At 36.0% G+C, this 19,135-nt stretch overlaps 1 protein-coding gene across 1 annotated transcript in view; it reads left to right on the top strand.

Moving 5' to 3' along the window:
- The first annotated feature begins 3,104 nt into the window (after positions 1 to 3,104).
- The window catches only part of gpatch8 (G patch domain containing 8), a 39,575-nt gene continuing 23,544 nt past the window's right edge, over positions 3,105 to 19,135 (top strand). The window contains 2 exon segments of the mRNA XM_048196607.1: positions 3,105 to 3,248; positions 16,247 to 16,324. Coding sequence (XP_048052564.1) covers positions 3,204 to 3,248; positions 16,247 to 16,324 — 123 coding nt within the window. The 5' untranslated portion in view covers positions 3,105 to 3,203.

Below are 19,135 nucleotides of genomic sequence, written 5' to 3'. Positions count from 1 at the left end.
CCACATTACAAGTATTATAGACACTATACAACCATAATAAATTCAGTATCTCAATTCAAACAATGTAGAAAACATTAAACTCTCATTAATTTTTTATTCATTTTAGTTTATGTATTACTTTATTAGTAATAGGCTAGTATTCTTATCTCATAGCATCTAAGGCGTTTTTATTTTGTTTTTATTTTAATTTTTTGGGGTTGTATGTAATGGGAAATAATATAAATTTGACTTATCCAGTCTTGTTTCCAAAAAAATCTTCAGTTTTTAGTGGTATTTTGCCAATATTTGGTCAACAGCACCATCTGCTGGCAAACTGGCATGTGGGTACATAAATGCTTGCACAGAAGTTGGGGAAAGAAGCATCCCATGAGAGGAGGGTGTGGGAAAAAGTTACAGAGATGAAAGCTGTACACACTGTTGTGTGCTAAAAATGGTGCTATATAGTACTAAAAGTGGTTCTTTGGCTCGTAATTATAGGGGAACCACTTTAAGTGCTGTATAGCACCAAACCTTGGTGCTTCAGTGGTTCTTCACCAGATCTTCACTGGTTCTTTGGGATGACTGAAGTGTTATATAGCACAACTGCTGTATACAGAACCTGTTCAGCCCCAGTATGGTTCTTCAGTGGTTCTTTAGGGTGGTTAAGGTGTTATTAAGCACCACTGCTGTAAAAAAGAACCCGTTAAGCCCCTTTAAATGTTCTTTATGAGCTAAAGAACCACCGTTGGTGCTGTTTAGCACCATTTTTGTTGAAGAAATAAAATGTGATATGGCACCTATGTGATATGGTGTAGATGGTTCTACACCATTTGACAAAGGTGTTGTAGAGCAGCTTTAAAGATATGGTGCTACATAACACCAAAAGTGGTTCCCTTATGATTGCGAGAATATAATATAATAAAGATAATAAAGAAGGATAATAAGAAGGACCCATTTTCACAGAAAGGTTTATGTAGAATTTGATCTATAATCAAGTGATGTAAGAGTCAGACCATATTATCTAATCTATTTTATATATTTATTTAATTTTACATGATTCTGATTAAACTAAAAACACAACAAACTTTGTTTGCCTTTCAATTGTGGGAAGATTCACTTAAAAAGATTTGATTAGCTATGATTTTTGTTCTCAGAAACCTTGCCAGAAGTGCTGATTTGGTTGTAGATTTTTGCATTTTAACCTAGCCATATACCAATCGTGTGTTTTAAAACAGGCAATGCCATAAAATTATATGTGAGAAAAAATCCTGTCATCAATTCTTGTGTGTTTTCCACTCACCTGCATATATGTACTTTGTCAATCATGTGCGTTGTCCTTAAAGCAGCTATTGTATTATCTGAAATTAAATTAAATCTTTACACTTTAAAAGATTTAAAGTGTTTACATGGAGTTGGACATAAGTTAAAACTTTCCTCATGATGTTTACTAACTTGTGTTGTTGCTTTTTGCGGTGAACAGGTAATACTTATTCTAAAGGTATAGATAGTTTCAGCCACAATTTCACTCCATATTTGCTTTTGAAAATACTTTGTACTGTCAACTAAATGTATTGGAGAAATGCTGCATAGATTTTATCCTCCTGGGACCCAGAAAAAAATGTCATTATATTGTTTAGAGCATAAGAAACAAATGAAAAATAACATTTTTTGAAAAATTATATTTTATTCATATGTTATGCTATGTCCTCTGTGGTGGACAGCAGGACTAAGTTGTTTAAAAAATAAATGACATGAAATTACATGTATGGGACAATGGGATTTTTTTAGGCTTCAGGATTTTTTTAACCAAACTTTGTATAAAGATGATTCTCAACTATGTTATGAAAGATATAATGAAATTAATTGATATACCATTTTACTTTATGCAGTATGTGGGTAAAATAGTCATACATGAGTTTTTCTATTCAATACAATGCATCTATACATTGTGTCTAATTTGCATTTTAATGTGGTCTTGGAGCAACATGTAATGGAAAAAGAGGTGTAATAATGGGAGTAATAATTTGCAACATTTTCATAATAATATCTAATAATTAATAGGAATATTGATATATAATTTCTTTCCCTATTCACTTGTTGTGTCTCCTAAAATGCCTGATAAACATGATTTTAGTCCTGGTGTCCTCTAGAGAGGTCATGTATGAAATCAATGCCCTGTTTCATAACAGAAAGTCATATTTTGATTATAAACCCCATAACATTTTCCTGAGATGTTGATTCATAACAAACAATTTGAAAATTATTCAGATGTAAATGATAATAACAAAATATTATCATATTTCCATAAGGGTGTTAAATTTGATCACTAAATCGATGTCAGTCATTTTTAAAGACCAAGGAGAAGGAGTGGTCACAGTGAAACCTCTGAACATTTGATCTCTCTGCAAAGCCCTGAATGTGCTCTTTACAGGACATTCAGATTTAAAACTGTGACATGTAGCCTATGATGTCAGAGAAAATCACTAAAATATGATGTCCACTACAGAGGACAAAAGTCTATTCCTGGGTCCCAGGAGGATATTATAACACAAGTTTCCTTACTTTTTCTTTTAATTTTGCATAATGCTGATATAGCTACGGCCATAGGCCGAGGATAGGCTGGAGAATTGAGAGTCAAGAGTTTTCCATTTGATTCAAAGGCTTTTTAACTTTTTGGCAAGCTTGTGAGCCAAATGGATGCTGTTGTTTTTTAATCCTGTCACCAGAGGGGGCCCTCACAGCAACTAACAAAGGACAGCTGATAAAAACAAATCACGTGAATGATAATTGTTACATGCGTAGAAATAATGAAATACAATACACACTAAAACATCTTAAGTAGCATACTAAGTAAATACTGTCATTCAAATTTAAGTATTATTAGATCATTCATACATTCAGGTTTTATGTCTAGTAGACAAATGCAAGCCACATTTTAAAAGGTATGCGTAAAATTTGTAAAAGTGTCCAAAATCCTGCGATCAATGACCGTACATTGTACTATTCATACTAGGAACAACAAAAACACCAGCAATGGTTCAAAACGCTCTCTTTCTCTTTCAATGCGTTCGGAGCACGACGCGCTTAGATGATTGGACAGCCAGCACATCAATCAACCACGGCGCTCTGTCATTGGTCAATCGCTCATCCGCCTACTTCACTGGGCGTTTCGATCAACAGAGGAACAAGTCGGAACGCAGGAGACGAAGCGAACAGCAGAGAAAATGGCCGACAGATTCTCTAGATTCAACGAAGAACGTGATTTCCAGGTAAATAAAACTGTTGGAAACTGCACGTATCCTGGACATGTTAGGTCAGTGTGTATTTTAGAGAGTCGTGCTTTGTACAATTTGGGGTTAATTGATTGAGCCGCTGAGCTCGCGCTGCAACTGTGACACTACAACAGCGGTATCGTCCCAATTCAGCATTGACAAGCTCGAGACCACTGAGGTGTCCTTGCCGCTTCCCAGTTCACCTCATACATTTTTAAGAACTCCAAAAAACATCCAAATGGCCGCTGAAGTTTGGGAAGTGTCGTCATTTGACCCCTTGTGTTTGACAGGGGTATGTTGTGAATTTGAGACGCTGGTATAATGACCGCAGGCTCTGCCCGGCCTGGCACTAAGAGATAAACTCCTCAGTCTGGAGAATATGAGCAAATATATAATCGACTGGCGGCCACCTGACTCTAATATGCGCTGAATGTAAAATGTTCGCTTTTACTTGTGAAAGTTCAAAATCTAATGCTGCGTTTTGTAGTTAAAGCTAGTCAAATTTGTGCAGTTTAACTTTGCTAGGACGTTAGCCGTGATATCATGTCCTGTGTCTGCTCGCGTTTGTGACTATATGCGAATAATAAAGGCATTGTTTGATTTGTTTTTGTCTCAGACTGACTCTTGACTAGCACAATGCCATGTTTGTGCTGTATTTTGCATACCTGATTTGCAAGTTATGCCAGCTGATAAATAACACTTTACCCTCAATTACAGCGTCTGGAGTATTGATGCTTGGGCACAAGGCTATAAAAGAGATCCATTGTGTATTGCATTATGCAGATGTCAGTGTGTGTGTGTTCTGTGCATCTCTTGAGAAATGTATGAGGAATGTTGTTCTTGTCTTGACAAATGATATGTTGCTTGTCATGAGGGTTTCTTAATATAATCCTTAATGGTCCCTCTGGGAAGGTTTTCTTATTTAACTAGAGACTGAGTTAGTTTTGTCCCTGTGTTTAGTCAGATGGGCCATGTTGTCAAAGAAGAGTCCAGCCCTAATTCTGAAAGAAGGGTTTCTAAAACTGCGCAGTTGGGCTGCACATCAAGTATTGACAGGAACAAACAGGCTTTCATTAGAGTGCCTAGGAACACTGTGAAGCGACGAACACTGTGTTTATATTAGAGCAAGCAGCCAAACTGACTGGCAATTTTTCAAGAGCTGGCGACAGAATTAACCCTTTCACGCATAGAGGTCACTACAGTGGACAGCTATTCAAAAAGCCATTTTCTTGCATATGCATGGGTTTTGATGGCACATCAACCATTACACAGGACTCTAGTGCTCATCCTATACACTGCCACCAAGTGGCATGCAGTTGTATGTGGAATTTTCTTTTTCCAAACAAAGATGGCTGAAGACCAGTCAGAAATGCCAAGTTGCTCTGGAATATCCATCCATTCCTTCTATCCTAGGAGACTCTTTTAGCATCTAAAGAGTCATATCATTGTTACATTTTCCAAGGATTGATTTTAAAGAAGAAATTCTGATTAATCATCCACTAAATTGGACATCATACATCACTAGTTATATTTCAGCTACAATTCATACTATTTCTGTGACTGTTCTTAATAATATACTTCATCTGCAGTAACTTTTTTGGCTGTAAATAAATGTATTTGTGTTAACTGAATGTAATTTGCATTTACATCAACAAAGTAATCTGATTATGTAATGCATGTTACTAGTAATGCTTTATTCGTTGCATTATGTAATCAGATTACTTTTTGATGTATGTTAATTGTAATGCATTATTTTACTCAATATACTATTCTATTTAACTCTCTTTCAAATAAATACTGCGCTTTTTAACTTTCTACTCATCCGAATCCTGAAAAAATATATCAGTTTAAACAACGCGCCATTTATTTGCTGAAAACTAAACTCAGAGTATCACTTAGTTCATTTAAAGTGTTAGCTCTTGCAAACTGCCCTGAGAAAATGATCTAGCGTCATTGAACGTCTAAACAAACAGCTGATAATATTTGCATTTCTGGCTTTGCTTTGTTCATTGGAATCAAATTTCAGTATTTTTGCATCTAAGCATGTTCAACTGGTAACGGGGTGGTTATGATCCTCTTTTGAATGGTGAAGTGATAAAGTCTTCTTTTTTTTTTCCAACACGGCCTAAAATAGTTGTTCATGTTAAAGAGTTACTTTACCCCAAATTGAAAATTCTGTAATTAATTACTAGGGGTGGGAATCATTCAACAGAGGCCCCATCATTGTTTCATCTAAGCTGCGCGCGTGCGCAACCGCGCACTTCTGATAACACGGCTGCGCAGAAAGAATAATTGCCGCGCAGAGGACTGAAATCATATGTGGGAAAATCGGGGAAAATCCATTCGATTATAGTTTAAATGAGAAATAAGTGCAGTGCTCTGGTCAACCGCTATAGAGTTATTGTCGCTATAGAGTTGGAACCGGTGAATGCGGTTTACAGGTTTCATAGAAACAGAACGATTGAGCGCGTGTGAGCAGGCCTGAGCCAAATCAGTCGCGGTAAGAATACTGTCATGTTTGCGGACTTAATACCTCAATACGAGAGGCAACGCGAAACGAAATGAAATGTGAAATAAAAAGTCATGTTTTAATTACATCAGTTTAAATAGATTATTGTGTGTGGTGGTGTGGGTTTCAGGGATGTTTAGATAACTATAAAAGAGTTAACATTGTCCCAAACCATCAGTGTAACTGCTCATATTATATTATTATAAAGAATTGAACTGTCCTGCAGGAGATTTTTAAATAGATTTTTTTAAAATTTCTTGGTAAAGACTGGTACAGTTAACAAAGCAATGTGAAAAAATCTCAAGTAACCTAAAATGTGCTTAATTTAGTGACTGAACTGCTTGTTTTCAGAAATATGATTTAATATATCACTAAGTTACATCAAGGGTCAAATAAAATAGAAATGGCACATTAAAGTTAAAGTTACAGTTGCATGATAAAACCTTTTTGTGTGTGTGTGTGTGTTTACGTTCATTGTACAGGTCTGATATAAAGAATGTTTTTGCTCAGGTGGCTAAAATGTGCGCTCAACATAGAAAAGTTTTGCTCAGTGAGGGAAAAAAATGAGAGGGAACATTGGGCCCCATGATACTTGTGTCACGATACAATATTATTGTGATTTTAAATAGTACGATATTCTGCGAAATATTGCAGTTTATTACAAAGGAAAAATCTGTTTTATCTAAAAAGATACATTTCTGTTTGTTCATCTTAAATTTTATTGCTGCAAAATGGGATTGTCAAGCAGACAAACTGACCAACACTTTCATGAAAACCTGTCATAAATGTTGTATGCCCCTGGTAAACTCAACTATTTGTATTACAGTCCAGTCCACCTTAATTCACCCTTTGCTGGGAGTTTGATTAACAGACGATCTGACCAATCATAACGCCGAATCCGCCGTTTTGTCGGACAAACAAACCAGACAGGAGAGTTAATAGATTAACGTCGGTGGACTTGAACTTGAAAATGGTGTATTGACGTCTTTCCGCAGTTGAAACAACATTCCTTCTGATGTTCATTCATATTTATTTCGTCCAATAACTAGGAAGAGATGATCGGTTTACGTGTGCTCAAGGCGCTAGAGTGATCTGTCACGACACATTAAAGAGCCAAAAAAAGGTTTATTGTTTGAATTTCTTTTAAAAACATGTGAATTTGAAACGTAAGACATTGTTTCATACCAAAAGTAACCTCCTCTGTCTTGTCTGTTAGTGCGTTGTCAGTGTCCTCTTTGCTCCACAATGTTATGCAAACAGGTATGCACTGCTATGCTACACCAGAAAAAAAAAAAACTCAACACCACCATCTAGTGGACTGAAAAAGAAATTGATTTTATTATTCTACCAAAAATTGATACTTGGGGTCCGTGTATTGATACAGTGTTGCCGCAGAAAGTATTGCGATACTCTGCTGTAATGACCCAACTCATGTCGTTTCAAACGCCATAAGACTTTCTTTCATCTTCGGAACACAAATTAAGATATTTTGATGAAAAAACAAAACTTTGATCATAAGCAGAAGCTCAGCCTAACATGAATGACACACAAGAACAAACCTCTTCCGGAAACTAGCTTCGTAACCAACGACGTTCATCAGGGCTCAACGCTAAGGATTTTTTCTACTGGCCCCACAACAAAAAATTAATACAAGTAAAAGACAAGAAAATGGGCCTTGTCTTTGTTACATTTAACCTCAATAAATAGGTTTTTACACCAAAAGCTATTAGATTAACTCACTCATATTTTAAATATTGTTAGACAAATAAACAGTAAGTAATAAAATAATAAAAAATAATCAAATTATGAGTAATAGCACAAATAAATACAACAGAACAAACATATAAATTAAATAAATTGTGCTTTTCAAGTTTTTCATGTAGGTTTCAACTAGATTTTCAGGTACAGAAATTGTAATCTAAATGTATAGCTAAATGTATAACTATAGATTAAACTTTATTAAAGTTAATCAGTCGAGAACAGTTACAGATGCATAAAAATGTTTTTAATGTTGAAAATATAAAACGTTAAATACTGTTACTTGAAATTATTAAAAAAAAATGAAGACACTTTAAATGCGAAATTAAACCCGCCAGCAGGTGGCAGCGAATCACTGTTAATGAGCGAATCGGATTCAACCGATTCATTCAAACGGCTTATTCATTCAGGAAGTGTTGCTCAGAGACACAAAACAATTCTGTGGACTTTGGAACTATTTTCGTTAGCGAAATACAGCGAAACAGACGATTTGGTGTGTAAAATGTAAGTCACTTGATATTAAGTTCTTGTTCATTAAACTGTACGCTGAATAAAATCAATATCACATTTGTAACTTAATCATGCTAATATTTGGATAAAAACTGCGCTCTTTGTGTAATTCACTATATTAAATGATATAAACATGAAATGTATACAGGGGCATTTTTGCCCCTTATCTTGAATTCTGAGGGCATTCTAAATGCATTTTAATAGACTAAATCACGCAGTGAATGCGTGCATCTAAATATGCACGCGCACTAGTCTGACCTACTAGACTATGTCACGTAGTGTATGCGTGCACTCAATGGGTGTGTTTTTGTTTGTTTTTTGTAAAGTGAGGGACATAATCGATAATATCAGATCATTAAATTAACAATTACGATATCATAGACAATATATATCACACACCCTACAGCACTGGCACGATCGGGCAAGTGACCTTTCCGTCTACTGTCCCGAGCATCGTTCACACTGGCCCCGGACCATCGGGCAGTCCTTATTGTCGAGCCCTGTTCATTCTCGTGTGTTACGCAGTTAGTTTGAGCTTCCGGAAGAGGTTTGTTGTTGTGTCCCATTGAGGTTAGGTTGAGCTTCTGTTTATGTTCACTGATCAATGTTTACATGTGAGTAAAAGCCTAAATTAAATTCTGTTCATCATAAAAAGCGATTGAGTCTCTTCAGAAAATTTGACTAAACCGCTCTATTCATATGGATTAGTTTTCTGATCTCTTTATGAAGTTTTTGAAGCACGAAAGTGGTTGTTGCAAAGACAGTCAATAGAGGAACAGACATCTCATCAAAAAGATCTTCATTTGTGTTCCAAAGATGAACTTGCGTCTTACAAGGAAGTCTTACGAGTTTGGAACAACATTAGGGTGAGTAATTAATGACATAATTTTCATTTTGGGGTGAACTAACCCTTTAAACTTCACATTGTGATTATGTTAAGGGAAATATAAATATAAAGCCCACAAAATGTTGGAAAGCTGAAAGTAAATATTAATAGACGTCATTCAGAGGTCACTTCCAAAGCTGGATAGCTGTGGTCATTCTACTTCTCCCATGGGTTTTTCCGCTTACTTTTTGCTCATCTTTGTCTTAGGTGAGAGTGCATTATGAATTCAAATGCTTTGTGTCTATCTTTGAACAGCAATGCCTCCTGGTGACTCTGGTCAGCATACCAATGTTATGGTATGTGTATTTTCCTTCAAGGTCTTGATGGAGTGGTCTGTTTTGTGTATTTTTGCTTTGATCCATCTTTATTCATGAGGTATGTTTCTATAAATCTATATCTTTCCTGTTCTGTATCAGATACAGTCTGACAGTCTGTGACAAAGGCTTGTATTTAATTGACTATTGGCATTTTCTACTTGCAGTGTTCACCAAACAACTGAATGCAGTGCATTTATTTATTTGTGAATATTTGAGCTGAAGAGGCTAAATAAACACAATTTCATGGAGTGTTTAAAGGTCACTGCGTTTGATCGTTGTGTGCGTTTAGGCTAGAAAGAGACCGCTACTTTCTGTACTCTCATTGTAATGCTACCGTTCCCTGATAGTGGTTGTGTGAGTTAGACTCAAGCTTATCTATGTACGAGACTGGACATCACATCATGCAGTATGTGTGGATCATTTTAGCATGATATTCTGCAGCTTGCTCAATGTCTTTTATAGGGTGATGGAGAGGGATTATTTATCTTTGCTGTGATTGTTTGTCTGTCCATTTTTGGTTGTGTTTTCTGCAGCACTGAGATGTGTGCAGGATCTCTGAGATGAGTCGCAGTTTCGCAGAACTTCGGTTGTGGGGTCAGCTTACGTCATGCTGCACGGTCTGAGTCGCATGTTCTGCTTGGTTAGTCCACAACAGAAGAACTGTCAGTCACATTTTTGCATTGCACTCCTGTCTTGGCTGTAGGGCTGGGTTCGTCATATAGGCAATAAAATTAGAACAAAAGTTTGATAAGTGTTCGATATGTTTATGCACTATGCAAATAATGCTCCGCATACTTGTTGCAGACCGCCGCACTGGTGGCAATAACTGATAAGCGCTACCATTTCTGTTGCGTATGCGCCGAATTTAATGTTTCTCAGAGTTCTCCCATACAAACCGCAAATGCCTTATGATTTAAACTAGTTTAAAGCCAGATGAAAAGGTACTAACTTTCCCAACAAAACACTGACATAGAAAACAGGAGAACATTTAGCCAAAACGATGCAGTGAGAGGCTTTTCTCTCCACAAGTCACAAACATCATTGTGGCAGAAATGTGGGATATATAAATTGAATTTTATATTATTACATTAATGTAGACAAGACGTTAAATGCATTAAAGGAGTGATGGAATATAATTAATATAACCATATTTTTTTGTGCATTTGTATTGTAAATGTCTTTACGCCACTGTTTTCCTAACAAATACCATAGAAACAACACAGTTTCTATTTTACCATGGTAGTGCATAATTTTACCTGTGATTAGCATGATCCAAATACTAATGGAAGACCAAGATTTGATATTTATCCTGATAATTATTAATATCGACTGATATGAAAAATGTTATTGTCATAATCTTTTTGGCCATATAGCCCAGGCCTACTTGGCTGCAGTTAAGCAAGGGTTTTGTGTGTATTCAAAAAAAGTTAATTTAAAACCCCTTCTCTTCTTTCCTGCTTAAACCAAAATTTTATTATATATATCGATGTGCCCCATGCCATATTCTCTCTCAGTGGTTGTCCTTTCTGTCAAAGTTCTGCTGATAAGAGTTCAGCTCTGGCTCCTGAGGGGACTGGACTCAAACTGTCACTGATCCTGCTGTCGTCAGGCAGATGTCTTCACTACCAGCAGACGGGATGATAGTAGAATGCATACAGAATGGAAATGTATTTCCCGGGAAAGGTCTCCCAGAGGGGTTGTCACAGTCTCTTTCAATTGTATTATTATTTTTCTTCTATTCCAGAATAAATGTGGAGAACAATCTCTCCTCAGAGTCCTCAAACTCGTTGTTTTTCTTGTCCTTTTTTGTTGGGCAATTCCACGCAAAGGTCATCCTTACCATGAAAAAAAAGTTTTAACCAAAAGAACAAAATCCTTTTTTAAGTTGTCCATTTAGTCTCTAATAAACTATATTCATGTGCTCTAACAGAAATTAAGAAAATTATCCACAGCATATGAGGTAAGCAACAATGCTTAAATTACTTTTTCAACCAACCATATTTCATGCTTTCAAAAAAGGGATCTAAGAAGACCCCATTTTTTTAAAAACTTTATTTTAACAGTAAGCATTGTGCAGAGAGATGGAGACATGCCTGAGAATTAAATACACTCATTTTGTCATAACAGCACTAGGGGTGTGCACAAATATTCGAATATTCGACCTGTAATTAATATTCGAAAAATAAAAATACTATTCGAATTTTACTGTGTTGCTTTGTTGGCCGTAAATGCAGTGAATTCATGATAAATCCTAAGCACTACAACTCGCAGTTATAACTAAAGGCACCGGGTGGCGCTGTGCAGCGTGTTTAACAAGTTTATTTTATTTGATCGTCACAATGTTGTCGTCTGCCTTGCGAAGTTTGGAATTACTTGGATGAAAATGATCTTACACAATGGAATCACTTTTGATCAGATTAATTAATGAAACTGAGTTATCATTATATCACCACCATAGTGAGAAAGCAAGAAAAAATATAATAATATTAGAGATGCACCGATTGCAATTTTCTTGGCCGATTTCCGATTTTTTGTTAGTGAGATCAGCCGATACCGATTTTTCTAAGAACTATAATTGACAACATATACTACAAACAAAAATCTACTTTTCTTCAATGCAAAGTTTTATTTTCATTAAAAAAAAAACAAGTAAAAGTCAGTAATAAAATATAAACAGCTCAAATAAATGCAAAAGAATAAAGAAAGCTATGAAACTAAGTTTTTTGGGTTAACTGGGTTTCTATTCAGGTAAGAAATACTACAGAAATTAAAGTAATCAAATGTAAAATGACACATTCAGTGTTATTTTACATTGGTTACCTTAATTTCTGTAGTCTTTATTGTAAATATTAATACAGATCAATTCTTACCATTAAAGTTATAAAACGTATTTCAAGAGCAGAAAGTGATTTTCTTTGTCTTTTGTTCTTTGATTAACATGACAGTGGACTGCTGTCCCTTTAAGAGTTTATGAACGGACCCAATACTGTTACACACAACGTGGGTTCAGTTTCTTAGCTATTTAATGATTCAAAACTAAGTGTGTTTCTGTATACTCGCCAAGATTGCCTGTGCCACTGGTTTTGACATACTTTTGTATGTATTTGACAGTTTAAGCGCATTATGCTACTCGTTTTGGTACTTGTGACTGTTTGACTTCTGTCTCTGTTTGAGACGGAGCGTGGCTTTTTCGGTGTGAGTGCGAAACCTGCGGGAATGACTAAAATTATGCGCAATACAAGCACTATTTAACCGGAGCGAATGAGATGAGTGAGAAAGAGGAGGCGCCCGTGCGGGTGTGTGTCACTTCACCGTGACAGAGAAGAGAGCGAGAACGCGCATTTGACGTTATTGCCCGTGCCAATACGACGTTATTGCCAAAAAAGATCGGCTCGGAATCGGTAAGAAGTGAGACTGACCGATTCCGATCCCTAGCCGATCAATCGGTGCATCTCTAAATAATATAAAAATAATAGATAGTTACAGCCCTAGACTAGTAAGCTAACATTGATCTGCAGTCACATGTTTCTCTCATACAGTCTCACAAAATGTCACTAATTAGGTCCTCTGTTTTTTATGCTAACTGCAAAGTCATGAGAGACATTAAAGTATCTGTGATATGTTGCAATGGACAGCAGTGAAATATTTACATTCATTGGTCATATTTGACTGCTCAGTTGCTTAGTGCAGCAACTGACCAATCAGAATCAAGTATTCCAGAGAACCACGTAATACATTAGCACAACCTTACTTGTTCACATTATCATCAGTAAGAGATAAAGCAGTGGGATCATACAGACCTCCAATAATGAGCCTGACCCTTGTCTTCAGCTGTTCGGGTGAACGCGAAGCTAGCTATCAGGGGGGCGGCTGCTCCCCTGTTGTTTAGCTGAGTGTTTTTTTTGTGTAGATGTGAGTGGGGAGTGTAAATTCTCAGAACAGGTGTGGTTTCATGCCTAACAGCTTTAAGCAGTGACTTGGGTCAGAGTTTAAACAAAGACAGCCATAGAGCCGCTGGTTAGATAAGGGGGAATAAACACCCTCATCCATCCTTTGGGGAACGCACCACACCACATGCATCTGTCATATGTGAGGTTGCATCAGTTGCTCCTCTGCATAACCCTTCTGCCTACAAATCTCTCGTCTCTATCTCAGTGTTGCAGTCCTGCTGCCACAACACTCTGATCTGTGTCAGAGGGCAGGAGCGTGTCAAATCGTGACCCTGCTGAGAGCAAGTTTTCCTTTGTTTGCATGCGTAAGAGCACACAGTAGTCCCATTGGATATATGTGGGTGTCTGCTGTTGAATGTTCATAAAAAGAGCTAAATGTCAAGTGCAAAAGCTGTGTTGAGTGAATTTATAGATGTTCTTCAGTATGTTGTTGTGGCCAGTTCGGGTTTAAACTCTTTGTATGCGGGTGGGTGTGGGTTTGTCATTGGCCTGTCATTGGGACGCGTTGACTGTAGCAGAGGCTCCTGATGGCGCACACAGAGCTGGAGAGTGATGGCGGTGTACAGAAACAGCTGACAGCTTAAACAGTTTTAGCTGCTGTCAGTCTTTTTTTCTGTTCGTATTAAATCTATTTTCTGTCTACTCATTTGCCATGATCCTGTGCTTTAATTATTAAGATCAATAGTTTTAAAGAAGTGAAATCAAAGCTTTAAGTCAGCATGAAATATAAATTCACCTGGTCCATTTTCTAAATGCATTTTATTGTAAATGATTCATCCATTTTTATTTATTTTTTTTATGTTTCCTTTTTTTTTGAGCTCATTATTTTTAATCAAAATTGCTCAATCCTCCAGTGAACGACAAGACAAACCTCTCTGGTAGTGATCGACCAATATAGATTTTTTTTTTTTGCAGAACTGATATTGTGTTTATGTGCCCGATAACTGATATGCAGAACCGATATTTATTTACCGTTATACTTCTGCTTTTGACACGATTACAACACCACTAAACTGAACAAACCATTTTATTTCTAACAATCACTCACTCCTTGCATAGAAAACAAATCAAATCTTATTTATACACCAATAAATAGAGGGGTCTGAAAGTGCAAAAGATAAAAAAGTGCACTGTTACTAAACTGTTTTTGTTGAAAATTTGTAGTCTTTCATGTTAATTTTAATCTTAATATATCAAAAATAATTTTATTTATAAAAAGCATCAGCAGCAACACTAATGTTAACAATAAGAAAAATAAATGTAGAATGTCTAATGTTTTCAAATGGAGTAAATAAATTAAAGACAGGAGTCATATCAACTTTGCAGAAATGTAATTCTTCATTTTAAACTACAGTTTTAGTGGATTTATAAGCTGTTTAATAGGCAAGAGTGAAGAGTAATTCACTGGATAATGTTAAATAACATTAGAATAATATTATATAGAATAATATTCTCTGGAATATTGGAATATAACAAACAAAACATTGTATTTTATTGCATTTCTCAACTGGTATGTTATATCAGAATTATTAATAATATTTTTGTCATTTTAGATTATGAAATATCTGCTGACAAAGCGCTGTTTATCTGCATTTACAGAGAACTATACTCAAACTGCAATCACTCACGGAGATAATAAATTAATTTCCATAGAGTTGTATTTACTTGGATGTTTATTAGCAAATTAATGGTTATATAGTAAATGCTTATATAATTACGGTGTTTAAAACAAGTGAATCTTGTTGTACATTCGGTGGCTGTGCTAGAGCATCAACCCGCTGAGTGACCAGCAAAATGCAGACGACTTGAAGAGACCAATGATGAGCATAGACAACACAGAGAATTAAATTCAGTGCTTTTATTTCCAACATGTGCTCATTCATGGCTGTATTAATTAATTCATGCAAAGTTACATCTTTATTGGGACAGGACTTGACGGACTATCTTACGTCACTCCGTGAGCTTGTCTCTCTTTCTTAGATACAAGCTGCATAAACTAGCTAAATTTCAGGCATTTATGTAACACATCTAATTTGTACATTAATGGCTGTTATGTTAAATGAAGTTCACTAATTACAGCAAAGCAGGTAAGTATACTTTACCTGTGTACGCCATTGTCTCGTCTCCCGCTTTAACGGCAATCCTGCGCGCAATTCTCACGTGTTCATCGGTAAATCCGATATTACAAAATCGATATCCGTTTATGGTAAAATGCTTAAATATTGGGGAAAATATTGGTAAATCGATACATCGGTCGATCTCTACTCTCTGGTGACATGCCTGGACTTCTCCAATCATTAAAACCTAAAATTTTCTTACAATCGACCTCATTCTCGCATTCAGATCTGCAACCGATAGATAAATCCAAGTCCCCGTCCCACTTTTTTTTCTCAATACCTTAGGATGTAGATCACAATATGGAAGAAAAGATCTACTTCCGTTGTTGTCTTACACAAACGTACTTTTAGACTGGTCCCTGGTTTGTTGTAATAGTTCCAATGTAACTACATGTTTAAAAGGTTAAAGAGGTCAAAGCCATGGCCTAATGGTTAGGCTTTGAGCTGTGAAACTCATATATTACAGACACAGTTTTGATTCCAGCCCACTCTCATTCTTGTGCCTGCAAATTTCCTCTCAATTCAGTAGCGAGTGGCAAAAGATATAAATACCAATAGAACAAAAATGGCTAGACGGACTGACCTATCTTTCATAGAGAAAAAGATGAGCATGTGGATTGGAAATCACCCCTCCTCCCTTTCAAGCTGACCTTGTTTTTCTCATTTGATTAAATTCCTGCTGTCGGAATCGAGGTAGATGAATGATCTGGTTTGTCTAGATTTTTGGCAATGACCATGAAGCCAAGAATCAGTGGATGTTCCAGTACTGTTTGCTCATTTCCTTAAAGAATGAAACATCTGTTTGTTTTGTATGCAGTTACATTTTTATTGGGGAAACGTTGAGGGACATCCTTCATTTTAACACACAAAAAATTTTTATAGGGAATTTTTGCTCTGCTTTAATTTATCATCTTCCTTGTCTCTTTTCATTTCCCTTTCTCCTCTCAGGGTGGAAATCACTTTGACCAGTATGAGGAAGGTCAGTTGGAGTTGGAACAGGCCTCTTTGGACAAGCCCATAGAACCGGTAAGGCTGCACACCTCACTTGGTACTGTTGACTAGAACAGCTGCTTCCTGTGTGTGAGTGTGTGAATGATTGGTCCAGTCAGGGATAGCCACACCACCTCTATGGTCAGCCCCTACCCTTATTTTAGAGATAGTCAAATCACATCCTTTTTGGTAAATAAGTCAGCACTCCCTTTCTGGAGGCCACCGTAGACCCCCTTCCCTGTTCTCCACTTCGGCCTTCAGTGAACACATCTGGTGTCCTCACCTGTGTGACTGTATAATGAAGACACAGGTGAAGCAGATCTGTTGGATTGTACCAATCACTGTGATCAGCTTGCTATTTTTTTTATTTGTTTGATCACAGATGAGTGAGGATGGATGTGTTTGTGTGGATGTTAGATGGTTTTCCTGAATAAAATGAGTTTTTGACATTTGTTTGAAATGTGAAGTGGATGGCACACTGTGGAAAAGGTAAAAGATAGAAACAGACATGCACCGTCATGCATGTACAATATATAATTCAACATTGGCCAGGCTTTTTGATCAACATCAACAAATTTTGATCTATTATCCATGATTGCTCAATTGTTACACTGCCTTATCCAAGGCTGTTTCAACGTGCAGACCTGGAGTGTTTGTCCGCTTGTACATAAGTAGGCTCCTCTGGCTGTTGTCCTGGATGAGCTTCATTCAGCTTCAGTGTGGGAGGAAGCCAAAGGCCCTCATGATAGCCATATAATTAATCAAACAATCCACAAAAACCATTAAAATATATGTAGACACTACCACTATTTTTGTTTTGAAAGAAGTGAATGCTTTATATTCAGAGACACATTTAATTGATCAAAAGTGATAAAGTAAATTTAAAATGTTACAAAAATATAAAAAATATGTATCATGGTTTCCACAAAAATATTATGCAGCACAACTGTTTTCAACATTGATAATGATAAAAAAATGTTTCTTGAGCACCAAATCAGCATTTTAAATGATTTCTGAAGGATCATGTGACACTGAAGACTGGAGTAATGTTGCTGAAAATTCAGCTTTGCATCGCAGGAATAAATGTAAATTTTATACAGGCTTTCTGCAGGTCTTAAAAATTCTTAATTTGCCCTTGCACAAATGAAGGCCTTAAAAAGCAGGGTTCCCACTTGTCCTGGAAAACCTTGAAAACCTGAAAAATTTATGACAGTCCTGTCATTTCCAGTCCTGGAAATCTTCATGTTCTTGAAAATAATTTCTTAAAAAGTTCTTAGGTTTTTCTTTAGTCGAGAACAAAAAGTTTATTACTGGCCAAAACAATTACCGTTAGTTGCAGAAAGTGCGATGTTCAGGAATGCTGAGTTTTGACATAGTATTTTCATTGATGATGTTTAGTCTTGTGTTGCCATTTGCAGCAGTAAGCTAAGGCTATTAATTGTTCATATGTATGCAGAAAATGTTAATTAGTAAGCAGCTACCTAATTCAGTAACTTTCTAACTAATAATTTTGATGCGATAATAATTTCATGCTGCTAAGTATACACACTGCAAAGTTTTGGGAATGACTAATTTATTTAAATGCAGGATTGAATCCAAAATTATATTCATTGACATGGTGAAAACCAGCATTGGACGGGACAGAAATAACTAATAGACCTGCCACATATTCTGTGTTATTGGTTTCTTTGTTGTTCATCGACTTTGTCTTTTGACTAATATTTTTATTTTCAAATAGTTAAACAAGACATTAAAATAGTTCCAATATTTTTTGCTATGATATGGACACTGGTAACGAGAACAATTTGTCATAATGTATGATTAAGAGCTCATATTAAAAACTGATTTTATAGTTAAGTCATGGCAATAAACTATGGAAGTGTCTGCTGCTGAATAAAAAATAAAAAAGGTAACTGCAACTTTTTATCTCAAAATTCTAAAAAATCCCAAGCTTACATAATTGTGATATAAACTTGCAATTGTGTTATAAAGTTAGAATTATAAATTGCATAATTGTGAGATAAACTCGCAATTGTGTTATAAAGTTAGAATTATAAATTGCATAATTGTGATATAAACTCGCAATTGTGTTATAAAGTTAGAATTATAAATTGCATAACTGTGATATAAACTCGCAATTGCGAGGGGAAAAAAAGTCAGAATAGTGAGATACAAAAAAGGTAATTGCATTTTTTTTTATTTTTTTTTTTATTCTGTGGCAGAAACAAGCTTCCATAGTCATAATGTATGATTAAGAGCTCATATTAAAAACTGATTTTATAGTTAGGTCATGGCAATAAACTGTACGCCTTTAAGACTTAGAGAGCAATATATTACTTTAGGGTGTGATCCTTGTCTTTTATTCCTGCCATACTAAAATTGAAAATGTCCTGGAAAATGATCGCTGAAAAAGAGTAGGAACCCTGAAAAGGTCTTAAATCAGAGCAGAAAGTATTAAATATATTATCATGGCATTAAATGTTGGAATGCGTTGCAAAAAAATCTGTATTTTTCTCAGTGTTTTTGTACAAATAGATACATGAACTTGTGATGCAAATGTCCTTTAAGCATACAGAACAAAAAAAAAAAAAAACTCCCTCTTTAGAAGACGTGCATGTGCATTAACTCACAGAGCTAGAATAATTCATTTATTCACACAGACATGTAGTGGTTTAATTAAAGCTTTCCGTCAATGCATTCACTCTTAGTGTGAGATTTGACAGACTTAGAGGCACACCTCTGATACGCCACCAATTGAATTACACAACTGGTCTGTGTGTCTGCTCCATTTGATTCAAACTAGACTGACCTGATTTAGATATGAACCATTCAGTGTGTCGTCCACCT

The sequence above is a fragment of the Megalobrama amblycephala genome, linkage group LG1, assembly GCF_018812025.1.
Source record: "Megalobrama amblycephala isolate DHTTF-2021 linkage group LG1, ASM1881202v1, whole genome shotgun sequence".
NCBI classification, from domain to species: Eukaryota; Metazoa; Chordata; class Actinopteri; order Cypriniformes; family Xenocyprididae; genus Megalobrama; species Megalobrama amblycephala.
The sequence above is the reverse complement of the archived record's forward strand: the minus strand, read 5'-3'. Positions and strand labels throughout refer to the sequence as shown.